Raw genomic sequence first — 26,458 nt, 5'->3', positions numbered from 1 at the left:
TTGATAGATAATCGCTACTAATTCAAGGGGTTTGCCACGGACCCTCTTAATTTAACACTGTGAATTAAGTAACCGTGACTGGTGGCAGCGCGTTGTGTACGGCTATTACGGCTTGCTGGCAGTACAGAAGGGTCTTATATTGCTGAATAAGGGTCTGCGGCCACAGCATTGATAATTCCCTTACTGCAGAAGCCTAATTGCCGGTTCACAACAGGCAGCCCGTCCGGCGACCAATTATCCTAGGTGCAGTTCCCTGACTGACCTGAGGGTAAGGGGGGCGCCGGAGAGCTGCAAGTTCCAAGGTGGAACTGAGAAAGTGGGATATACATAAATCCCCGCAGTACTTGGAAGATTGATAGCAGTGGTGGGGCATCCAAATTAAACTCCCCCTGCGGCAAATTGTAGAGCGAGATTAGCTTGCTGGATATTTTTGTCACATGGTGCCAGTGTTGGGATAACTAAGATAAGCCCCACTGCGCCTGTGATAGCCGTGTGCAGGCATTGTGTCACGCCCCTCCGTCCGCTGATACACCCGTGTCAGTGGTGGGACTGTGACATAGTGGTGACACAGGGTCCGCTGTCCGTCGCGTTTTGGTGGCAGCGGGACTCCCGTTAGTGTCGCCCGTAAGTAGACGAACGGCGGTGGGCTGTTCGTCACATATTGGTGGCAGAGCGGTGGGATAATCCTAGAGCATTAGTGATTTGGTTTGAGCAATCATTCCTCTCACTAAAGACCTGCACGGTTCCTGCGGGAATCCTGCATCATAGGTTTTGGAGAACAGACTCAGTGGTTACTAGTCCTGAGACATTAGTGTGTACTTGCAAGTATCCCCCTCCCGTTTCTTCGTTTTTCTTTTTCTATCTTTTATTTGGCAACCATGGCGGCGATGACAGTGGAGTGGTATCAGAAGCAGAAAAAGGACACCCTTGCTGGGTTATGCACGTACCGAGGCATAGACGCCGCAGGCGGAACCAAAGATCAAATGATCGCGGCTCTAGTGCAGCTGGACAACGACCAGAATCCAGCGAGCGCAGAAGTTGGCCCAAGTTGCCATGGGGCTGCAGCAGAGGCTCCACTCCTGAGCGCTGGCCCCACATTCAACCAGAACGGGGTGGACCCCTATCTGCAAATGGCCTTGGACGAACTCCCCGCCGAAGACAGGGATGGGCGGGTGAGGCTGATCCAGCAATATCGGCAGGAGGCCCAAGCCGAACGTGAGCGCCAAACTGAGGCTGAGAGAGCCGAGCGCCAGGCGCAGAGGGCCCATGAACTGGAGGTACTCCAGCGGGGTGGGAATGCCCCCACAGCCCGAAGCAGTGAGCCCAGCAGCGTCCAGACTCCTAAACCCCGGCCAGAGCATTTTCCCGTGATGGAAAAGGATGGGGACTTGGACACATTTCTGCGAGCCTTTGAGAAAGCCTGCAGACAGTACCAGCTGCCTAGAGACCAATGGGCAAGGTACTTGACCCCAGGGCTAAAAGGCAAAGCCCTGGAGGCATTTGCTTCTCTTCCGCCAGAAGCCGATGACGACTATGATGCCATAAAGCAGGCGCTGATCGCCAAATACCGGCTGACACCTGAGGTATACCGAAAGAAGTTCCGACACCTCCAACGTGGCCCACACGATAGCTACAGTGATGTGGTGCAAGGACTCAGGACCCACTTTGACCAGTGGATCCATGGACTGTCCGTTGAAACCTTTGAGCAGCTACGGGACCTGATGATCAAAGACCAGTTCCTGCATCTCTGCCCAGCTGAGGTCCGACAGTTCATCCTGGACCGCGAACCAACGAATGCGGACAAAGCGGCGCAGATCGCCGACAACCACGAGGCCAACCGGAAGCCCGAGACGCGGAGGCCAGTCGCCACCAGCTGGAAAGGGGGTAAGCCAGCAACCAACCCCAATGCCCCAGCTAGCCGTCCCTCCGGAGGCCCTGTCCCTGTTGCCAACAACAGGCCGGCTACTGACAGTCGCCTGTGTCACCACTGCCAGCGGCCTGGTCACTTCTTTTACACCTGTCCGAATAGGCCGAAGAACCCCCCAGCCAAGGCCCCCGGGCCCAACGCCTCTGTTCTTTTGGTGGGAGGTGTGGTTGGGAGGGCTGACGACAACGTTCAACCTGTTCAGGTGGGGGCCCGTCTTGCTACAGGCCTCAAGGACACCGGGGCTGAACGAACCCTCATCCGTCCTGGACTGGCGGCCCCTGAAGAGTTTGTTGAGGGGAAAACCCTGACTGTCACCGGGATTGGAGGCACCCGTTGTCCCTTGCCAGTGGCACGAGTTTTTCTTGATTGGGGTGCCGGGAGCGGGTTGAGGGAGGTGGGAGTGTCTGAAAATTTGCCCACTGATGTTTTATTGGGGACTTACTTGGGGAGGATGGTTGCATACTATGTCCCTGACACCCTTCCCCAAACTGATAATAAGGGTAACGTTAACCCTGATGATGTTGATGATGGGAAACTGAATGTGTTACCTGCTAATGCCTTGATGAGTAATGATGCAACTAACAACCATTCTTTCCCAAGGTATGATGCTGATGTGAATGTACCAAAGCAAACTGATAACCATTCTTTTCCTAGGAATGATGATGTTGATGTATATGTGCCGACTGAACCCGTTAACCCTTTCTTTGAAACGGTAGATGTGTCCACAGGTACCGAGGTGCTCAGCCCCGTCACTCTGCGGAGTGAGGCGGCTGAGGAACCCCTGGCAGGAGCAAGCAACGGTGCTCAAGAGAATGGGGAGGTGCATGGGGACCATGAGGAAGGTAATGCCATGCAGCTGACCAGTGCCACCGAGGAAGGTAACTGGCCCATAAGTAGCACTGCTCCTAAAGTGTTGGGGGTGGATGGGGAGGTAGAGCCCAGGGCAGCACCGGCTGGTGGGTCTGTAGAAATCCCCAGGGAGACAGCATACATAGCAGCTGTCACACGCAGTCAGTGCCCAGATCGCAGGTAACGCACTGTCTTCTGGACCCTCTGCTGCTACAGGAGAGACTGAACCAGAGGTGAACCCAGAGCCGTTTCCAGAGGGTCCCAGTAAAGGAGGTACCCTGACGTCACTTCTGGCAGCCTCCAGCATGGAGTTCCAGGCTGCTCTGCACTCAGATGCCAGCCTGGAGAAATTGAGAGGTCTCGCCGAGACGCCCACCTCCAAGTCTGATAAGGAGAGGGTGTTCTGGGAACGAGGAAGGTTGTACCGGGAGACAGTACCCGGAGATCCTAAAAAGGAGTGGTTGAGGGAAAGACAGCTGGTCGTCCCCTATCAGTTCAGAACTGAGTTGTTGCGGATTGCCCATGAGATTCCACTCGCTGGACACTTGGGGATCAGCAAAACAAAGGCACGGCTGTCTCAACACTTCTATTGGCCCAAGATGGGGACAGATGTAACACACTACTGCCGCTCCTGTGCCACCTGTCAAAAAGTGGGTAAGGCGGGGCCTGCTCTTAAGGCTCCCCTTATTCCTTTGCCGGTGATAGAGGAGCCTTTCCAGAGAATCGCGGTGGACATTGTAGGACCGCTGTCCGTCCCCAGCAGCTCCGGAAAGCGATACATTCTCACCGTGGTAGACTACGCTACCCGGTACCCAGAGGCAGTAGCTCTGTCTTCAACCAGGGCAGATAAGGTGGCTGACGCACTGGTGACCATCTTTTCAAGGGTAGGATTTCCCAGGGAGATGCTTACCGATCAAGGGCCCCAATTCATGTCTCGCCTAAGGGAGGCTCTCTGTGAGAAAATGCAGGTGACGCACCTGGTATCGAGTCCGTATCACCCACAGACTAATGGTTTGTGTGAACGCTTCAACGGTACCCTCAAACAGATGCTCCGCATACTGGTTGAGACCCAAGGGCGCGACTGGGAGCGGTACCTCCCACACCTGCTGTTCGCTTACAGAGAAGTTCCGCAGGCCTCGACCGGGTTCTCCCCCTTCGAGCTCCTGTATGGCAGGCGAGTCCGGGGACCCCTTGGGTTGATAAGAGAATCCTGGGAAGATGAGCCAAACCCCACAGAAGTGTCCATCGTGGATTATGTCATGCGCTTCCGTGACAAGATGCAGACCTTGACGCAGTTGGTGCATGACAACATGACGCAGGCTCAGGCTGACCAGAAGCACTGGTACGACCAGAACGCCCGGGAGCGGACCTACCAGGTGGGTCAAAAGGTGTGGGCGCTGGTCCCTGTACCAACGGATAAGCTTCAGGCAGCCTGGGAAGGCCCGTACGTCGTCCACCAACAGCTCAACCCGGTCACCTACGTGGTCACGCTTGACCATGCTCGGGGTAGGCGCAAGGCCTTTCACGTCAACATGCTGAAGGCGCACTACGAACGTGAAGCTTGCATCCTACCGGTCTGCAATCTGCCAGAGGATGGGGAGGAAGATTCCCTCCTGGACATGCTGGCCCAGGCCAAGGCCAATGGGTCCATTGAGGACATGGAGATAAGTGGTTCGCTCACCGTGTCCCAGCAGTTGCAGTTGATGGCCACCCTGGAACTCTTCCGGCCCGTGTTCACCAACCGTCCTGGGAGGACGGAGTTAGCGGTTCATGAGGTGGACACCGGGAATCATGCCCCATTACGGCGAACACCTTATCGGATCTCTGAAACTGTGCAACAAGTCATGCGCCAAGAGATCGATGAGATGTTAAGGCTGGGAGTGATTCGACGGTCAAAAGGTGCGTGGGCTTCACCTGTAGTCCTCGTTCCTAAAAAGGATCGAACCACCCGGTTCTGCGTGGACTACAGGGGGCTCAACGCCATCACAACCTCTGATGCCCACCCAATGCCGCGCATCGAGGATCTGCTCGAGCGGTTGACAAACGCCAACTACATATCCATCATGGATTTGAGTCGGGGATACTGGCAGATTCCCCTGAGCCCTGAGGCGCAGGAGAAATCCGCCTTTATCACCCCCTTTGGACTGTACGAGTCCACGGTCATGCCCTTCGGCATGAAGAATGCCCCTGCCACTTTCCAGCGGATGGTCAACCACCTGCTTCGGGGACTGGAGGAGTACGCCGTGGCGTACTTAAGACGATATTGCCGTCTTCAGTTCCACCTGGGAGGAACACCTTCAGCACCTCCAGGAGGTGCTCAAGCGTCTTCACCAGGCAGGCCTGACCATCAAGCCGGGGAAGTGCCAGATAGGCATGCGCAAGGTCCACTACCTGGGGCACCGGGTAGGCGGGGGTTCCATGAGTCCGGAGCCAGAAAAAGTGGACGCAATCGTGTCCTGGCCCACCCCCAGGACCAAGAAACAGGTGAAGTCCTTCTTGGGCACTGCAGGGTACTATAGGCGGTTCGTACAGGACTATAGCGCCCTTGCCAAACCCTTGACTGACCTCACCAAGCAGAGGCTACCCCAAACAGTCAACTGGACAGATGACTGTGAGGCGGCTTTCCAAGCTTTGAAAGCAGCCCTGTGCAACTCTCCAGTGTTGAGAGCAGTCGACAGCAGTCGCCCGTTTCTGGTGCAGACCGACGCCAGCGAGTTTGGCCTCGGTGCTGTGCTTAGCCAGGTCGACTCGGGGGACCAAGAGCACCCCGTGTTGTACCTGAGCCGGAAACTTTTGCCGAGGGAAGTGGCATACTCGACCATCGAGAAGGAGTGTCTGGCCATGGTGTGGGCACTGCAGCGTTTGCAGCCCTACCTGTATGGGCGCGCCTTCACGGTGGTAACCGACCACAACCCTCTGAGCTGGTTGCACACAGTGTCCGGAACCAATGGAAGATTGCTCCGCTGGAGCCTTGCCCTTCAACAGTACGATTTTACTGTAAAACACAGGAAGGGCAGTGAAAACGGCAATGCCGATGGGTTGTCCCGCCGGGGCGAACCCGCTGAGGTGCGCCTGGCCGATTACCGAGAGGTAATGCCTCCTTAGCGCCCTCTTAAGGGGGGAGGTGTGATGTATAATATCTGCAAGATATGTTTTCTGTTGCAATGTGCTAACAAATCCTCCATCCTAGGACATTGTAAACTGTCAGTAGTAGGAATTCCTTCCCCCCAGGTTTTACCAACCCTGCCACTTCCTCTGGAAGAGCAGGAATGTTAATTAGCTAGACCATCTTCCTCACACCATTTGGCTTCTCTCAGCTGAAAGAGAAAAAATGCGGGAACTAAACTTCTTTGTTTGAACCGAATAAAACTATGAGAGACTATACCATAAGAACCAAATACCCTAGAGATATGAAAATCATATTTTTGTAACCTGAGCGGTCCCAGCTTCGAGACCGCGTATGTTTCGAAGTTCTACCCTGTCCAGAACATGAGATAGGATTTGCGCCCAAATGGATGGTCATATCGCATAGATGTTTGATGTTTTCTTGATGGGCTCATTACGCTGGGAAACATGATACCACTGATGAGTCCATACCAGCTTCTCCCATAAAGTTATAGCTAATCTAAGTTTTGTAGCCAAAACATAACTTGGATAAGAGAGGTGGGATCAACCCAGAATGCACCTCTCTGTGATGTCACATAGGAAAGTCTATAAGGCATTTCCTGGGCAAACCAGCTCAGAACAGCTGCAGAGTCCGTGCTGACAAGAACTCAGATGAGCGGAGAAGTGCAGCTCCGCCTCCACCCACCTTAGCCGCATGGTCCGCCTAAGGAACAATATGGAACTGTGAGTGCAATCTTTGTTTTCTCCACTTTTATTTTATACCTGTACTGTACATATTTTATGTCTCAATTTTATAGCAACTTTTATCTGTAATCACTGTCCTCTTTCGGAAAATAAATGAAATTATTTAGATCTGTCTCCATGCTCTAAGAATCGAACTATACGCCCTTGATAATCGCTACTAATTCAAGGGGTTTGCCACGGACCCTCTTAATTTAACACTGTGAATTAAGTAACCGTGACTGGTGGCAGCGCGTTGTGTACGGCTATTACGGCTTGCTGGCAGTACAGAAGGGTCTTATATTGCTGAATAAGGGTCTGCGGCCACAGCATTGATAATTCCCTTACTGCAGAAGCCTAATTGCCGGTTCACAACAGGCAGCCCGTCCGGCGACCAATTATCCTAGGTGCAGTTCCCTGACTGACCTGAGGGTAAGGGGGGCGCCGGAGAGCTGCAAGTTCCAAGGTGGAACTGAGAAAGTGGGATATACATAAATCCCCGCAGTACTTGGAAGATTGATAGCAGTGGTGGGGCATCCAAATTAAACTCCCCCTGCGGCAAATTGTAGAGCGAGATTAGCTTGCTGGATATTTTTGTCACATGGTGCCAGTGTTGGGATAACTAAGATAAGCCCCACTGCGCCTGTGATAGCCGTGTGCCGGCATTGTGTCACGCCCCTCCGTCCGCTGATACACCCGTGTCAGTGGTGGGACTGTGACATAGTGGTGACACAGGGTCCGCTGTCCGTCGCGTTTTGGTGGCAGCGGGACTCCCGTTAGTGTCGCCCGTAAGTAGACGAACGGCGGTGGGCTGTTCGTCACATGTGTCTCTCTCTCTCTCTGTGTGTGTGTCTCTGTGTGTGTGTGTGTGTGTGTGTGTCTCTCTCACTCTCTCTCTGTGTGTGTCTCTCTGTGTGTGTGTGTCTCTCTGTGTGTGTGTGTCTCTCTCTCTCTGTGTGTGTGTCTGTCTCTCTCTGTCTCTCTCTGTGTGTGTGTGTGTCTCTCTGTGTGTGTGTGTGTCTCTCTCTCTGTCTGTGTGTCTCTCTGTGTGTGTGTGTGTGTCTCTCTGTGTCTCTCTCTCTCTGTGTGTGTGTGTCTCTCTGTGTGTGTGTGTCTCTCTGTGTGTGTTTCTCTCTGTGTGTGTGTCTCTGTGTGTGTTTCTCTCTGTGTGTGTGTGTCTCTCTGTGTGTGTCTCTCTCTGTGTGTGTGTGTGTCTCTGTGTGTGTGTGTGTCTCTCTCTCTGTGTGTGTGTCTCTCTCTCTGTGTGTGTGTGTGTGTCTCTCTCTCTGTGTGTGTCTCTGTCTCTCTCTGTTCTTTCTTTCTCACTCTCCTTTCTTTTTTTGTTTTCTCTCTTCCTTAGTACCAGTCAGTGTGCCAATAATGCCAGCCACTGTGCCCCCAGTACCAGTCAGTGTGATCAGCGGTGCTAAATGGGTGTGACTAGTTGCGAAATGGATGTGGCTGGGGCGTGGCCTAAAATTTGCAGCTACGCGCGCCGCAGTCTTTGTCCCTCTTTCCCTTCTTCAAAAGTTGGGAGGTATGATAGGGGCAGCTATGACCAGGGGGTCTGGTTGCCCAATGGAGAGCAGTTCTGCCAGGAATTCTGTCACCGTGCGTACAAAAAGGGACAGAGCTTTGGGAGGAGTACTGCAACTAAATGCAATAAATAGAAATGAGCTGAAATACTGGGCACAGCTGTGACTACATGTTGTATAGTCGTGTTAATCTCCTCTCACTTCTTGTAACCTACAAGTGTACAAAGATATTATATAGTCACCATGTGACTAGTGAGCCTGTGTAACTTCAAATGCCAGGGCTGAATTTTACTCCCAGTCCGCCCCTGCTTCCTGCCCTCTGGATTTTGCTTTCCGGCCCACAAGGCTGAGATGGCCAAAAGGGCTGAAACCGTGGCACATGGGCTGCCTGCTTTTGCCGCTCTCCTCTGGATGCAGACATCGCGTGGGCCAGCAGATGTGGTGATGTCACTTTATCGAGTCAGTGCTTTGGAGAGAGCCGAGGCTGAGCGGCGAGGGCACGGGAGGGAGGTGTGTGTGTCCCAACGTGTATGTATGGTGGTTATAATTAGGGTTTGGTCCATCACAACAGTCAGTCTCCCATGTGACCCCCTCAGGAAAATTAATTGCCCACCCCTGTTCTGTAGGTGGGTAATATGTTCTAAACTTGATACAAACCCTTTTTAATAAAGTCACAATTGTTTTCTACCTGACACTGAATTTCTTCTTTTTCCTGCATAAGTGTGGGGATCAGCAATCAGCTACAAGTTTTAATGGTGATAGTTTGGCCATCCTGGTAAACAGTTTATTTTTTATAAATGATCATTAACTTTTGACAGAAGCTCAGACTATGTAGCCTATGCCCCTCCTGTTTGTTTGACACTACTTATAGAGGATAGCTTTGCTTTTTTTTTTTTTTTTTATCCTATACAGTCTGTGGTATGTTTCTTCTAGATAAAGTGAAGCTGATATGTCCTGATTTTGAAAATTAATTTTGTAAGTTTGGCAATATTTTTACAAATACTGTGATCTTTGCACTGACATATCTGCACTGGAGCAGCCAGATATCTGGTACCTGTGTCTCAGGACATAGACAAGAACTTCTGTCCATTATACAGATCCTCAGCCCACTACACTTACCTCTGGCAATTAATTTTCTTGAGGGGCCACATGGGACCATGACTGTCATGGAGGCTGAACCAATAGGCTGACACTGATTTTAAGTATTTTATATTGAACAGAATTAAGTATGCTGACAGCCTCCTATATACAGTGTGAGCACACACCTTGTGCTCCTCACCTCCGGTCTTTACAGTGTATACTAACTCTCCACACAGCAGATGTGATATAATTGCATCTGCTGCCTCAGTCCCACACATTGAATGGTGGAAGGAGGGGCCGTTATATTTACTGCTATTTGGATCCTGAGGATGCAGATGGCGGTGAAATTAGGGCGGCCACATGGAGCAACCGTGGGTCAGTGTTTTCAGTGCTCTGGCTGTCTTGCTGCACTGACCACTCTTTGCCCAGATTTGATATGATGTAACGCTAAAGTGTAAGGCTGAGTTCACAGGTGGCGTTTTTTTTGCGTTTCCACGGCGGTTTTAACCGCGCGATTTTGCCGCGAAAACGCGAAAAATAAGCATCCCATGCATTCCTATGGGATTCCGCAATGCTGTGCTAATGCTGCGGTTTTTACCGCGGCGGAATCGCTTCGCGGTAAAAACCGCAGCATGCTCATTAATTTGCGGAATCGCGGCGATCCCGCACCCATAGGAATGCATTGTTCCGCTTATTTCCCGCATGTGGCTGTGCACACCATGCGGAAAGTAAGCAGAACAATTGCGGATGGTACCCACGGTCCGGAGGAGAGGAGACTGTCCTCCGGGCTTTGGGTACCATATCCCTGTAAAAAATAGAATTTAAAATAAAAAATATTGTTATTCTCACCCTCCGACATCCCGCGCAGCCTTCCCGCTTCTCTTCACGCTCTCGTTCCCAGTAGTCCTTTGCAAAAATGCTCGCGATGACGTCCGTTCTCGCGGGATCGCGAAGTCTCGCGGTCATTCGCGCGACGTTATCGCGAATCACCGCGAGACGTCGCGATCCCGCAAGAACTGACGTCATCCCGGGCATTTTCGCAAAGGATTACTGGGAACGGATGCGCGGGACGTCGGAGGGTGAGAATAACACCGTTTTTTATTTTTTTTTTTTTTACATTCTATCTTTTACTACTGATGCCGCATAGGCAGCCTCAGTAGTAAAAAGTTGGTCACACTCGTCAAACACTATGTTTGACGAGTGTGACCAACCTGTCAATCAGTTCTCCAAGCGATGCTACAGATCGCTTGGAAAACGCTAGCATTTTGCAAGCTAAATACGCTTGCAAAATGCTAGTTTTTCCGCGGGAAAATCGCGGGAATTTAAAATGCGATTTTCCCGCGGACTGGAATTCCGGAATTCTCGCGGTAATTTCCGCGAGAGTTCCAGTACGTGTGCACTTAGCTAACTGTTGTGTTATTTATATTTCCTAAACTCAGTAGTACACATAAAAATAAGCAACTATGTAATATATTTTATCAGAAAAAAATTGCTTTTTTAGCTACCAAAATTGATCAGTCATTATCAACATTGTCAATCTTGAACTAAATCTGTGTTCAGTGAAGCCTTTCCCATTACTAAGAATCTTCTCACTAGCACCTGCTGTCTCCTCTATAGACAGAACTGATGATGACTGATCAGAGAAAGATGCAGATCTCTCTAATTAAGCATGTTCCAAAGTTTCTTATTTTCACATGTACTATTGATTATGAAATAAAAATGTAAACGATGGTTACTCTAATGTGCATGTGTTCTCAAAGGGAAGTCGCTGCCTGAGTAATCCTCTTCTCAGGCGTTTAACCCCTTACTGACGGGATAGTACGTCAGCAGTCAGTCTCTGCTCTGAGGTGGGCTTCAGCGGTGAGCCCACCTCAATGCCGCGACATGTCAGCTGTTTTAAACAGCTGACGTGCCCACAATAGACGCGAGCGGAATCTCGATCCGCCCACACCTATTAACTAGTTAAATCCCGCTGTCAAACACTGACAGCGGGCATTCAACTAGAACTTCCGGTATGCGGCGGCAAATGAGCGCATCACCGCCCCGTCACATGATCGGGGGTCAGCGACGTGTTGCCATGGCAACCAGAAGTCTCCTCGAGACCCCTATGGTTGTTGGCAGATTGCTATGAGCGCTGCCCAGTGGTCAGCGCTCATAGCAGTGCTGTATTTCTGCTACATATAGGCGATCTGAGCATCACGTATGGGATGCTTTTAGCCTCCCATGGAGACTACTGAAGCATGCCAAAAGTAAAAAAAGAAAAGTGTTTAACAACTGAAAAAAAATTAAAAAAAACCTAAGTTTAAATCGCCCCCCCCCCCCCTTTCGCTCCAATCAAAATAAAACGATAAATCAAATCTACACATTTGGTATTGCCGCGTTCAGAATCGCCCAATCTATCAATAAAAAAAATTAACTTGATCGCTAAAGGGCATAACGAGAAAAAAAAAAAATCAACGCCAGAATTACATTTCTTTTTTTTTGGTCTCCGCGACATTGCATTAAAATGCAATAACGGGCGATCAAAAGAACGTATCTGCACAAGTGGTATCATTAAAAACATTAGCTCAGCATGAAAAAAATGCGCCCTCACCCAACCCCAGGTCACGAAAAATTGAGACGCTACGGGTCTCGGAAAATGGCTTTTTTTTATTTATTTATTTTTTTTTTTTTTGCTTTTTAGCAAACTTTGGAATTTTTTTTTTTTTTCACCACCTAGATAAACGAGAACCTGGATATCTTTGGTGTCTATGAACTCGTAATGACCTGGAGAAGCATAACAGGTCAGTTTTAGCATTTAGTGAACCTAGCAAAAAAGCCAAACAAGTGTGGGATTGCACTCTTTTTTTGCAATTTCACCACACTTGGAATTTTTTTTTTCCCCATTTTCTAGTACACGACATGTAAACAACAATGGCGTCGTTCAAAAGTACAAATTGTCCCACAAAAAAATAAGCCCTCATATAGCCATATTGACGGAAAAATAAAAAAGGTATGGCTCTGGGAAGAAAAACGAAAACGCAAAACCGGAAAAAAGCTCCGTCATTAAGGGGTTAAATTCCAGTTGTCCTAGTCTCATGACCCCTCTTGGGAAGCCTCCATACACCTAATCGGTGATGTCCAACTCCATTACACAGTGGGCCAAAGTCTACAATTGAGGCTGTTTTTCCTTTATCAGTATAAAATTGAACCTTTTCATATAGAAGTAAACTAATGTTTTGCTTTAAACGGTGACTCTGGAACAAGCAAAGCTTAAAAGGAATCTATCACCAGGTTTTTGTGGCCCCATCTAAAGGCATCATAATATAGGGACGGAGACCCTGATTTCAGCGATGTATCAATTACTGGGCTTCTTGATATTTGTATTTCATGTGTGTGGTGGTGGTGGTGATGATCTTCTCCTGCTATATATTATATATGACTAGCTAAAATGGACTGTGATTCACCTTTTAATGTGTTCAATGATTCTGGGCAAAGAATCAAGATTTTCGAGACCTGTATCAGATGAAAGTTAAACATGGTCACTTCTTTCCAGATTATGGCATGCTGTAATAAAGGTACTGTCACACTTGGCGATGTACCAGCGATATGACCCGGTCAGGATCGCTGGTACATCGCTAAGTGGTCGCTAGTGAGCTGCCACACAGGCAGATCTCCCCATGACATAGCAGCGGTCGGGGGTCGCTACTTACCTGTCACACTGACGTCCTCCCGCCCGGCTCCACGCTCGTCTCTCCACAGGAAGCGCTGCAGGAAGCTGACGACGAGAAATGGTCCAGGACGTTCTCGCACGATCAGCGATAACCAGCGGGGGAGCGGGTTGTAGGTAAGTATCACACACAGCGATGTCGCTAGCAATATCGCTATAACGTCACAAGTTATAGCGATGTTGCTAGAGATATCGCTTAGGGTGGTTTCACATTAGCGCTTTTTAAGCGCACGCACGGCCGGGGGTAGCTCCGCCCCCGAACCGGCTCTCTGCCCGGCGTGCCCGCCCCTTGCTTGTAGCGCCGCCTCCTAGCGCACAGCGGCGCCTGCGATCGGCGCACCCTATCTTTAGCATAGGGTGCGCAGGCCGTGCGCTAGTTGCGCTTTGACCTGCGCTGCGCACTTTTGACGGTGCGCCGTGCGCGCCAAAATCCGAAAAGTTTGATTTTGGCGCACACGGCGCACCATCAAAAGTGCGCAGCGCAGGTCAAAGCGCTAATAGCGCACGGCCTGCGCACGATCTGCGCACCCTATGCTAAAGATAGGGTGCGCCGATCGCAGGCGCCGCTGTGCGCTAGGAGGCGGCGCTACAAGCAAGGGGCGGGCACGCCGGGCAGAGAGCCGGTTCGGGGGCGGAGCTACCCCCGGCCGTGCGTGCGCTTAAAAAGCGCTAATGTGAAACCAGCCTTAGTGTGACAGGCCCTTAAGTTGCTAAAACAATTGTCATATTTCGACAGATGAATGGCTGTTTTGTTTGAAAGCTTCCTTCTTGGTCAACTTTAAGCTGGTTGTATACAGTGAAAACTAACTGTTTGTGTTTTAAAGCATGACCTGCCTGTTCCAAGTTTAGCATTGCTTGCTTGTTAAAGCTCCTTTGGGTTCCAGTCAGTCTTTATAAGAAATGCTTATTTTGTAATTTTGACGCATCACTAGCCAATTTTGGCTAAAAGTGGACAAACCTAGGTTGTGTGTTTTTTTTTTTTTTTTGTATGGATTTTACATGCTTTTATATTGCCTTCCAGGTTGCAGAAGCAAATATTCATGTCTGTGCGAATATGTGCAGCCAGGAATGAGTCCAGACGGAACCATTGCACAGATACTGAGTCCAGAGCCAACCGCTGGAAATGGGGTACCACCGCCGCAGGAGCTTTGCTGGGATTGGGCTCCTTCCTTATTTTTGATACCCAACGGAAAAAGGTAGGTCTTGACATGATTTACAAAACCATATTTTTATTTTTTTTGTCATGGGGAAAATTACCTAATCATGGGAAGGCAGATTCCTGGTGCATTCCTAAATTTGACCATACACCATCAATAGTTGTCTAAATGCCTGTTAGGCTAACAGCCATTTCGCTTGCTTTTTTCTCGTGCACACAGTCACATTAACCCCTTCATGATTTTCTTCTAGAGGAAAAAAAATGTTTGCACTTTCTTACCTTTTTCGAAGATCAACATTTTGCTTTTTCCAACATGGTTTTTAAACTTTGTTTCTACCATGTGAACTGTGTGTTTAAATTGACCTGGCAATACGATTCTCCAGGATAACGACCACAGTGATGCCAAACTTATGTGAGGGTTTTTCTTTTTTTTGCACATGAGTTCTGAATGGAAGAGGGTAAGCTGCTGCCAGACGGACACTTTTGGCCATAGATCATTTTCTTAAGAACAAAGGAGCAAGGATGCTAAAATTAATCGTGCGCCATTTCGCAGTTGGCTGATGTGTTAAGGTGATTAGACCAACATGTGCAGTAAATAGTCTCTACTCCCCATGTAGGATTATGGGATTCTTGTTATGGACATTACATGTCCAATAGTTGCCTGTCACTTAGAGGGACAGGCCATGGTATTAATCGCCACTACTTGTACAACTTTTTATATTCCCCATGTGTTTTGTATTTACGTTATATTTAAGCATTTTTTTAGAGCATTTTTACAAAATTACCATATTTTTCAGACTAATAAGCACTGGATCATAAGACACATCTAGGTTTTAGAGGAGGAAATTGGGGGGGGGGGGGGGGAGGAATTGAAGCAAAAAAAAACACATGGCTTCCCTCATCCCTACCTTGGCATGCATGGCCCCATCAGAAAACATTAAAAAAAAAAAAAACCTTTTACACTTGCCTTCCCGGAGCTCCCTCGCAGCGTCCTGCTCCGATGCCAGCAACTACTGTGTTTGTAAGCAGCGCATGGCAGGAACGTCATGCGTTGCTTGCAAGCCAAAGGGCAGCTGCCGGAATACTTGGGGCTCTGCATGCCGGGACTGCGCGCGTGCAAAACGGTGAGTATTCATTGCTTTCTAGTGAGCACAGTCAGCCAGAGGCTTCCTCCTGCTGCCGCCAGCGGTCACGTGTGCTGATACTTAATGAATATTCATGGCATGGGATGAATATTAATTTCTCTTAAGTATTGGCGCATGTGACCGCCGTCAGCAGCAGCAGTAAGGCTCTGGCTGACACTGTGCACCCTAGAGAGCAATGAATACTTGCGGCTTTGTGCTTGCACAGTCCCGGCATGAAGAGCACGGAGTATTCCGGCAGCTGCCCTTCGGCTTGAAAGCAGTGCATGATGTCCCTGCCATGTGCTTCTTACAAGTATTAAGCAGCTGCTGGCATCGGAGCAGGATGCTGCGAGGGAGCGCCGGGAAGGTAAGTGTAACGTGTTTTTTTTTTTTTTTTTTTTTCTTCTTCTTCTTCTGATGGGGGGCCCATGCATACCAGGACTGGGATGGGGGCCAATCATACCGGGATGCTATTAAACGGTTTCCCCACCTCCCCGCCAGAGCTGGTATATCCGGACTATACCCCCGGTCTTCCTCCACATTTTTGTAGGACATAACTGTGGCTTATAGTCCAAAAAATCCGGTAAATGTTGCAATTTAAACAACTTATTATTTTTTTTTTTTTATTTTTTTTTCCCTCAGGCTGCTCTGACAGAGTCTAAAGAAACTGTCCCTTCACATTTGTTCCCTCAGTATACAAGGGAGGATGTGGAGAAACACAAAAGTCCTTCTGACAGAATATGGGTTACTTATGCTGGAGAAGTATTTGACATCACAGATTTTGTGGATTTACATCCTGGAGGGAACAGAATCTTGCTGGCTGCCGGGGGAGCGTTGGAACCTTTCTGGGCCCTCTATGGGGTTCACAAGAGTGAGCATGTCCTAGAACTGTTGCAAGAGTACAAGGTGGGAGTGCTCAACCCTGATGACAAGGAACCACCACGTGATTTTTCTGATCCCTACTCTGGTGATCCTTCTCGACATCCTGTTCTAAAGATCAATAGTCAAAAGCCCTTTAATGCTGAGCCTCCACCTGAAATGTTGACTGAGAGCTTCATCACTCCCAATGTGCTGTTTTTCAAGAGGAACCATTTGCCTGTGCCAAATATTAACCCTGACGAATATCAGCTTGTTGTTGAGAGACCACCTGGAGCAAAGTGGGTTAAACCATTGAAACTGTCCCTCAAAGACCTCAAGACCAAATTTTCTAGACATGAAGTAACTGTCACTCTGCAATGTGCTGGAAATAGACGCTCTGAAATGAATGCTATAAAACCAGTTAAAGGACTAGACTGGGGTGCGGCAGCAATTAGTACAGCTCGTTGGGGAGGAGTATGGCTGAGGGATGTCTTATCAGATGCTGGCTATACTGAGGACTTGCCCAATGTGCGCCATGTTCAGTTTGAAGGCTTGGATCAAGACATAACTGGAACAAAGTATGGAGCGTCCATCTCCTTTAGGTGTGCAATGAGCAAGTACTGTGATGTCCTACTTGCCTATGAAATGAATGGTGAGGAATTGCCTAAAGATCATGGCTTTCCTCTGCGGGTTATTGTGCCAGGTGTGGTAGGTGCCCGGAATGTGAAGTGGTTGGGACGCATTGTTGTAAGTGAGGAGGAAAGTTCCAGTCACTGGCAGCAGAATGATTACAAGGGCTTCAGCCCATCTGTGGATTGGGATACTGTAGACTTTTCCACCTCTCCAGCCATACAAGACCTACCTGTGCAATCTGCTATTACAGAGCCGCGTCCTGGAGGAACGATCACCCCAGATCATGATGGAAAAGTAACCATCAAAGGATATGCATGGAGTGGTGGTGGGAGAGAGATTGTGCGAGTGGATGTGTCTCTGGATGGAGGGAAGACTTGGAAAGTGGCTGATCTTACTGGGGAGGAGACTAAGGGACCAACGTGGGCATGGAAGCTGTGGAAATTGGAGGCTACTATTCCTGATGAACAGAAAGAAGTGACCATTATCTGTAAGGCTGTAGATAGCAGCTATAATGTGCAGCCAGATACTGTGGCCCCAATATGGAACTTGCGCGGGGTGCTGAATAATGCATGGCATCATGTAAGCGTTACAGTAGATAAAGATGAACATTGATATGAAGAGGCATTATTTCTTGAGACTTGTTACAGTAACAAAATATGTATAAATGGTCATGCTAAATTATATCTTAGGATGCTTTTTATTCAGTGGCCTGTTTTTTACTTATTCTGATTACCTCTATTTATAAACTTGAGTTAATAATTTATAGAGCAATTTAGTGTAACTTGCGATAATCTGTCAAGATATAATTTTATAGGAATGCTATAGAATTAGCTCAGCTCCAGCCTAATAGAATCTTGTCATTGCAATTGATGAGCATATAATTATTGAATTGTGTGCGTTGTCTGATATACACTGACCACTTTTGAGATGCTTTGTGAAAATTCCTAAAATATGCACTCATGTGGTTTGTACAGAATCGCATACCCTGGCCAATATCACTTGTAAGTGCGACCTTACTAGTTGTGCTTGTATTGGATAACCTCACCGTGTGCGTAACACCAGTCTGCCAGCACTGTGGTTATTGATTATACACTGAGAAAAAGTATTCGGTCACCTACAGAATACACCTATGGGAGCTTTTGACAACCTATTCTAAATCCATAGAAATTAATATATAGTGGGCCCATACTTTGCAGCTATCACAGCTTCCACTCTTCTGGGAAGGCCTTCTACATGTTTTTGGAATGTCTAGGGGAATTTTGTGCTCTTATCCAGAAGGGAGTTTGAGAGGTCAGCCACTAATGAATGAGTACCTTGTTCACAATTTCAATTCTTGTTCATCCCCAAGTGGTTCAATGCGGTTGAGGTCAGAGCTCTATTTGGACAAATTCTTCCACACCAAAGCTAGCCCGGCCATGCCTTTTATGGATCTTATCTTGTTCAATGAGGCAGTCTTTTTAAAACCGATAATTGCCTTCAAACTATTCCCACAAAGTTGCAACCATATAGTCGTTCAAAATTTCTTGAACTTGGGGGTCTAAACCAACTCCATAGCATTATCCCATGTGCCAAACTTTACAGTTGGCACAATGCAGTCAGACATGTAGCAGTCTCCTGACACTTGTTAAAGCCAGACTCCATCTGGTAGTATGTAAAAAAGTAGGGAAATGTGTTGTGTAGCGTGATGAGTCAGTCCATGTTTTAGACCACTCTGACTCTTGGCATTGTGCTTGGTGATGTAAGGCTTCCATGGCATTACAAGCTCATGTAAATCCATGCAAAGAGGGTCCTGGGCACAGATTATGCAGATGTTTTAACACTGCAGTTGCTAACACAGCAGACCATTTGTTTTTATGCAATAAACACCTTGGCTCTCTTTGACCCCCTGAGAAACTCCAAATGGTGTGCCACTTCTTGGCAGAGTTCCTGTGTTTTCTAAGGACTGTCAAATTTCAATACTGCTCTTTTAGAATGACCCATTCACAATTGCTAGTGAAGGTGGACTACAAGACACAGTGCTGTATTCTATACGCGTGGCAATGGTTAAAAGTTTGGGCTCAATAATTAAGTGTCCCATTACTTTTGTAAACATTGTGTTTGACTGGGGCTGTATACTAACATCTGATACTTCCACAGATCTTCATGATAGAACTGGAATACTCAACCTTGGTTACCAAAACGGTAATCAATGCAGTGGGGAAAGGTACTGATAACTTTGCATTTTTATTTTTTTTTGTGTAGGAGGGGGTCATTCATTGTCTGCCTAAACCTTGTCCCTTTTTCTCTGCTGCGCTAGAATATAAAAAGGATGTTTCCTCTGCTGTGAAACGCACAACCTTATTCACATTTAATCTTTCAAGAAGTCTACTTGTCTGAAGAATATCAATGTAAATGACCAGTGAGGACATTTTGGAAATAGTAGTTGGAAATGCTTCCAGCCTTCGTGTACTAACCAAAATGTATTGCTGTATTTATAGTATGGCTAATATTTTATTTTAAAATTGGTACATGTCGATCAACACAGATCTTTAGATTTTTTTAATACAGTCTAATGTAAAGTTTCTAAATTCCTTAGATTGTATTTTTTTTAAAAGAGAACCTATGTATTTTATTTGGCTTTACATGCAAATAGCAGTGTAATAAAATAGTTTTTTTGATCATGATTATAATCTGTTAACTTTCTGTTGTGGACTTGCCTTTTACCATTTTAATTAACGAAGAAATATATTAGAAAAAGGATATTATAGACTTGTATTCTCTGGAAAAGGTGTAAGGAAAAACAGCCACATAACTACAAGTGAAACCATGGAGTAGTCCATTGTATTGTATTATATTTTTGTGCTTATTCACCTTTCTCCTTGTGTAACACTTTAGTAGCTTGCTTTATTATAAAATTTCTTGCCTTATCCCTATATCTAATTTTTATTTCTTGTGACGTTTCATTTTGAAGGATAGCCCTGCACTGCCCATTGCTACAAACACTGAAGTGTCACGTCATCAGGGGTGCGGTGCTACTGTCCTTGGATGTCTTATTTCGGAGGTTATGGCGATTGTGACTGCATCTTCAATAGGCACCGCCCACTTAGTTTGTGCCCAACACCCGCTGCCACAGTCCCTGCTTCTATCACTTTTTTTTTTTTTTTTTTTCCTGAAATGAGATGTCATATCAGGGGTGATGGTTAAAAACTGACTAGCTGAATCCATCTAACATATATACTCGTGTATATGCCGAGTTTTCCATCACATTTTTCTTTTGTGCTGAAAACTAACCCCTCGGCTTATACACAAGTCATTGTTCCAGAAAGCTGGCGCAGGAGGGGGAGTGGCAGGTCACAGAAGGAGCCAGCGGCTCTGACTAAAGCCTGTGCCACTGCTGTAATAGCGCACAGTGGCAGCCGCCTGCACACACCATATTTGCCTACCTGCGCACCCTGGGTGCTGGCACTGCATCTCGTGCCGGCGCCTGCAGCGTGATTACGTGGCCCCACTCATTAAGGTAATGAATATGCACTGCTCTCCACTCCCATAAAAGTGGCATGCATATTCATTACCTTAACGAGCAGGGCCACCTGATCACTCGGCCAGAACGTGATGCAGTGCCAGCACCCAGGGCGTGCAGGTAGGTGAGTAGGATGTTTGCATGTTTAGAAAAAAAAAAAAAACAGGGATAGGGGATAAGGAGGCATGCATACCAGGACAGGGATGAGGTGCCCACGTTGCGTTTTTGCCGCAGCGGAAACACTTAAAAAATGCAGTCCCATGCAATCCTATGGGATTGTGCAATTGCTGTGGATTTTACCGCTACAGAATTGCATCTCGGTAAAATCCGCAGCATGTCCATAAATTCTGTGGAATCGCTGCAATTGCGCCGCCAAAGGATTGTATTGAAATGCTCACTTTATGCATGTGGCTATGCCCACCATGCATAAAGTGAGTGCCTCATGTGAGGATGGTACCCATGGTCTGGAGGAGAGGAGGCTCTCCTCCATGCCCTGGGTATCATATCCCTGTAAAAAATGGGGATTTACTCCACCCTCTGTCGCCCCCCCGGAGCCCTCAGCGGTGCACGCGACGCTGCCAGAAACTTCCGTTCCCAGGGATGCATTGCGAGAATCACCCCAGATGATGTCAGTCGTGTGACCGCTGCGTTATCTGAGGTGATTCTCCCAATGCATCCCTGGGAATGGAACTTGCCGGCAGCGTCGCTGAGGACCAGGAGCCTAAAGAAAGTAAGTATATCCCTATTTTTTATTAGAATGTTAAAAATATCTTTTACTATTGATGCTGCCTAGGCAGCATCAATAGTAAAAAGTTGGTCGCAATTGTCAAGCACTACGCTTGACAAGTGTGACCACCAACCTGTCAATCACTTTTCCAAGCGATGCTTCAAATCGCTTGGAAAAGCGCTAGCGTTCTGCAAGCTAAAAACGCTTATGTTTTGTGGGAAAACGCATGCGTTTTACCCACGGTGGGGAGTTGTGGAAATGCTGCGGCCAATTCTGTACCATTTCTGCAACGTGGGCACATAGCCTTATACTCGGGTCAGCTTGTACTTGAGTATGTACGGTAAGTTCTAAGTAGAAACAGGAGGTCCATTTTCCCTGTAAGAGTCCTAAGTCACTGTGAAAGTCCTTGGCAGGGAGGACCATCTGGCTCAGGAGATGAAGCAGGGAATTATTTTATTTATGCAGGGAAAAGACTTCCTTTTTTTTTTTTTCCCAGAAAGCAGAGAAAATAGAATTAACGGTAGCAGGGCAGAAAGGAAAAATTACCAATTGTATGTAAATGGTGCTATACAGTATAATTGCAGTATGTTAAGAGGAGAACAGCGTTGAGCGTGCACACTGACACTTTTGAATAACTCAAGGTGAACGCTAACATGTAAATTTCCCCCTCTCCCTCCACACATTGGAAATGCAATTTTTGGGGCAAAATACAAAAATGGATATAGCAGGCTGGAGAAGAATAAGCCCTCACTTATATTGCTGTTGCGTTTGAATCTACTCCACTCTTTAACTCAAACTCCATCTGGGATTTCCAGCCACCTTCTTGTAGAAGACCAACAAAGCAGCAGACTTTGGCAGGGAATGGTGAACGAGAAGATAAAACAAATCTGACTGCCAGAAGTAAGCGGTTGCTGGCTACGTCTTCTCATATGCCAGAGATCCAGGCCTGTGGTAAGCTATGGGTTCTATCTCTGACTCCAGACTGGCAATCCTAGCAAATGCCAGAAGGGCCTGTTTGGTTGTGGATTCCCTTGTCTGCTATATTGTTAACAGTATGGGCTTCTTGAGGAAGCAGTTTCAGTTGTGGCGGAGCACAAAGTGTCTGGTTCCATCTCTTGCCCCAGCAGGCTGTGGGCGTACCTTCTGGCTGCAGCCTGCTGGAGTCCAGCAGCAAGCGAGGAACGTCGGCAGTGCAATTATGTCACTGCATCGTGCCGACAGCATCCACTGTTAATGGAAAGAAGATGAGACCGATGCGGCGGAGGTTGAGAAATCTCGATAAGGTGAGTATAGGAATTTCTTTTATTTGGGGGTGTGGCAGAGGTGTACTATCACTCTGAGTAGGACCATCATAGTGTATATAAGGGGGTGGTGTGGGGTTGGACCGCCATACTATATAGTGTACTGATGCGGGGACTATACTATATGGTGGACTGTGAGATGGACTATTATACAGGGGGGCAATGAGGTGGACTATCATGCTACATGGGGAACTGTTGGGGGGGTACCATCATAATATATAATGGACAGTAGGGTGGACCATCATACTACATGGAGATGTTGGGGGGGGGGGGGAACCATCATGCTATATAGGGCTCTGTTGGAAGGATCAACATATTACATGGTGGACCATCATAGTACATGGGGGTGGGTCTGTGGGTTGGCTGTCGCAGTATTTGGGCTATGGGGGATCTATCACACACTGGGGTGGCTGTGGAGACTATCTTACTGTGTGGGGTGGTTGTGGTGGACATGATACTGTGTCGGGTGGCTGAAGTGGATATTATACTGTGTGGAGGTTTATGGGGCACATTATACTATTTTGGGGCTATGATGACCATAATGTATGGGATGCGGGGGGCTTTGGTGGATATCACACTTTATATAGGGGTTTGTGGTTGACATACTGTGTGGGGGTCTGTGGTGCCTCATACTGTATATTGGGGACTGTTGTGAATTCCATACTGTATTGGAGGCTGTAGTGACAATCTTACTGTGGGGAAGTCATATTTTGTGGAGGGGTGTGAGGGATCTCACAGGGGAAGGGGGTGGTGACTTCGCTCACGTTGTGGGAGGGGAGAGAAGTACCCAGCAGGGATTGGCACTATGGCACCACCACCACTTTATCCAGATCAGTCAGGGAACTGCACAGAGGGCAAAGTTGCCAGAAAGGCATCCCTTATAGGTACGAGTTAGTGAGGTCTATATATATTACCAGACCAGACTGGGGGATATATACACTGCTCAAAAAAAATAAAGGTAATACTAAAACACCACATCCTAGATGTCACTGAATGAAATATTCCAGTTATAAATCTTTATTCATTACATAGTGGAATGCATTGAGAGTGATAAAACATAAAAATTATCAATGTAAATCAATATTCCATGGAGGTCTGGATTTGAAATGATCCTTAAAATCAAAGTGGAAAATCAAATTACAGGCCGATCCATCTTCACTGGAAATGCCTCAAGACAAGGAAATGATGCTCAGTAGTGTGTGTGGCCTCCACGTGCCTGTACGACTTTTCAATGCCTGGGCATGGTCCTGATGAGGCAGCGGATGTTCTGTGGGATCTCCTCCCAGACCTGGATTAAAGCAACAGACAACTCCTGGGCAGTCTGTGGTGCATAGTGGCGTTGGTGGATGGAACGAGTCATGATGTCCCAGATGTGCTCGATTGGATTCAGGTCTGGGGAAAGGGCAGGCCAGTCCATAGCATCCATGCCTTCATCATGCAGGAACTGCTGACACTTCAGCCACATGAGATTTAGCATTGCCATGTATCAGAAGGAACCCAGAGCCCAGTGCACCTGCATGTGGTTTCAAAATGGGTCTGTGGATCTTATCCTGGTACCTAATGCAGCCAGGGTACCTCTGGCTAGCACATGGAGGACTGTGGTGCCCTTCAAAGAAATTCCTCCTCACACCATTACTGACCCACTGCCAAACCAGTCATGCTGGAGGATGTTGCAGGCAGCAGAACATTCTCCGTGGTGTCTCCAGACTGTCATGTCTATCACAAGCGCTCAGTGTGAACCTGCTTTCATCTATGAAGAGGACAGCGTCAATGTCAAATCTGCCAAACACTGTGTTCTCTGGCAGATGCCAATCATCCTGCACGGTGTTGGGCTGTGAGCACAACCCCCATCTGTGGACGTCAGGCACTCAGACCATCCTCATAGTCGGTTTCTAACCATTTGTGCAGACACATGCACATTTGTCGCCTGCTAGAGGTCATTTTGCAGGGCTTTGGCAGTTCTGTTCCTCCTTGCACAAAGGCTGAGGTTGCGGTCCTTCAGCTGGGTTGTTGTCCTCCACATCTGGTGTACTGGCCTGTCTCCTGGTAGCGCCTCTGGACACTATGCTGACAGACACAGCAAACTTTCTTGCCACAGCTTGCATTGATGTGCCATCCTGGATGAGCTGCACTACCTGAGCCACTTGTGTGGGTTGTAGAGTCTGTATCATGCTACCATGAGGGTGAAAGCGCAACAAGCATTCAAAAGTGACCAAAATATCAGCCATAAAGCATTGGTACTGAGATGTGGTATGTGGGCCACACCTGCAGAGCCACTCCTTTTGAGTGTGTCTTGATGATTGCCAATAATTTCCATCTGTTGTCTATTCCACTTGCACAACAGCATGTGAAATTGATTGTCAATCAGTGTTGCTTCCTAAGTGGACAGTTTGATTTCACAGACGTTTTATTGACTTGGACTTAAAGGGAACACTTATATTCTGTTGGTTATTTTTTTGAGCAGTGTATATAAGACTCCCAGCCATCACTGCCAGAGTTCCTCACTAAAACAATACGGTACTCTGCCACCAGTTCCTCGTTCGACATAAGCCCCGTCCGACAACAGGCTTATATCGGGTCAGAAACTAACTCGGGTAGCGTATAATATAACCAACCGAGCGTGGGGATTCGTGGATTCGTGCAGCCTCTCCTCCCACATCTGAAACGACTTTCTGTCCATAACTGTGGAGCTTCATAACTTTCTGCGTAAAGCTCTGAATGAAATGACAGCAGTGCCACTGGATTCTGCTGGATTTGATCTGCGCATAGACCGAATTTGCATACCGTATGTAATTCCTGTTAGGCTGGTTTCACACTTGCGGTTTTTTTTGCGCTGTTTTTTCGCGCAAAAAAAGCATGCGGTTTTTTTCCTATTAACATGGGTGCGCATACACATGCGTGCGCATGCGTTTTTTTGTAGTGCGCTCGGGCGCACAAAATGCACTCTGTTGCATTTTTTGAGTGTCCGACTTGCCCCCAAAAAACGCATGCGCACGCAATGCTTTTTTTTTTTTTTTTTTCACCCAACCACCCATTAGTCTATGGGTGCGCTGACGTGCGCATGGTAATGCGCACGTCAGCGCGAAAAAAAATGCATGCGGTTTTTTTAACCGCAAAAAGATGCACAAACGCATGATGCGTTTTTTTATGTGCGTTTGCACTGCGCACGGTGCGCAGCGCAAAAAAACGCAAGTGTGAAAGTAGCCTTAGCTATGCTTTATAACACCATAATCCAGAGTGCTACAGGTGCCTAAATAATTTGGGCGTGTCGAGAAAGGAACACCGATTCGGATTATGTGCTCGGCTAGCCTGAGATATTGCATTCTGTTATAGGTCATTTTCCAGATTCAATACCTCAGCGTCTGCTTTGACTTGTACCATGTGCTTAGTCACACAAAGGTTCAGCTAGCTTGCAGCTGCAGAAGACTTCACACCATTGTGTCAAGAGAGTCAAAGGGCTTGTTCTTGGCATTAAAGATAAACACTGCGTGGCTTTTTATGACCTTGTGAGATGCAAGGGTGGGGGCACATTTCAAGAGTGGAATGAGATGTCCTGAACTTAAAATTCTAAATGGATTCTCCCTTGTCTCTCACAGAGGGCATAATACTTTATGGGAGCCATGAAAGGGGTATCAAAGTGAGTAAGACCAGTTACAGTCATTTTGTCCCTAAGTGATGCAATACATTTCCTTTTCTAATTAATTTCCATTGTATTATCTCTTGGCACTAGGTCAGACATTGGTGGATCAGGGGAGGATCCAATACAACATGCTTGGGAGGGGGGGGAGCAAAGAGTGCAAGTCTATAAAGCAGTGTTTTGTGCTTGCATGCACAGATACCCTGAGGAAGAGGAACCGTGCATTAACCGAAACGCGTCCGTTTGCTCTTTGGCCATTCATGCACTCTAGCACATAGCGTGTGACGTCTATCAAGCAGGGGCGCCCCTGGTTCTGCGCGAACTCTCCTTGATCCCTGCTGCAATGGAGCTAATTTCCAAACCGCAAAAGCTGATTAATATCCGCAGGAACGGACAGGACTTTACGGCATCTAACCGGGACGTAGCGACAGCAGGGTAGGACAAATGCCATAGAGGCTGTATTGAGTCTCCTACCTGCTGCCTTTTATTCTATCCCTCTTATCCACAAGTACTCCCACATGCTGCCTTTCATTGCCTCCTTCTTTCCTACAATTATTTAGTGTGTATTGGTGAAGAT

At 47.6% G+C, this 26,458-nt stretch overlaps 1 protein-coding gene across 3 annotated transcripts in view; it reads left to right on the top strand.

Moving 5' to 3' along the window:
- Positions 1-19,623, top strand: part of SUOX (sulfite oxidase) — a 47,357-nt gene extending 27,734 nt beyond the window's left edge. For all 3 annotated transcript variants that reach the window (XM_073552201.1, XM_073552202.1, XM_073552203.1), the window contains 2 exons: positions 13,968-14,142; positions 15,869-19,623. In XM_073552201.1, the coding sequence (XP_073408302.1) occupies positions 13,968-14,142; positions 15,869-17,329 (1,636 nt within the window). In that variant the 3' untranslated portion in view covers positions 17,330-19,623. The remainder of the gene's footprint in view (positions 1-13,967; positions 14,143-15,868) is intronic.
- Positions 19,624-26,458: the final 6,835 nt, after the last annotated feature.

Source organism: Dendrobates tinctorius, unplaced genomic scaffold, assembly GCF_039654945.1.
Source record: "Dendrobates tinctorius isolate UK_male_01 unplaced genomic scaffold, ASM3965494v1 ptg000187l, whole genome shotgun sequence".
Classification (NCBI taxonomy): Eukaryota; Metazoa; Chordata; class Amphibia; order Anura; family Dendrobatidae; genus Dendrobates; species Dendrobates tinctorius.
The sequence above is the reverse complement of the archived record's forward strand: the minus strand, read 5'-3'. Positions and strand labels throughout refer to the sequence as shown.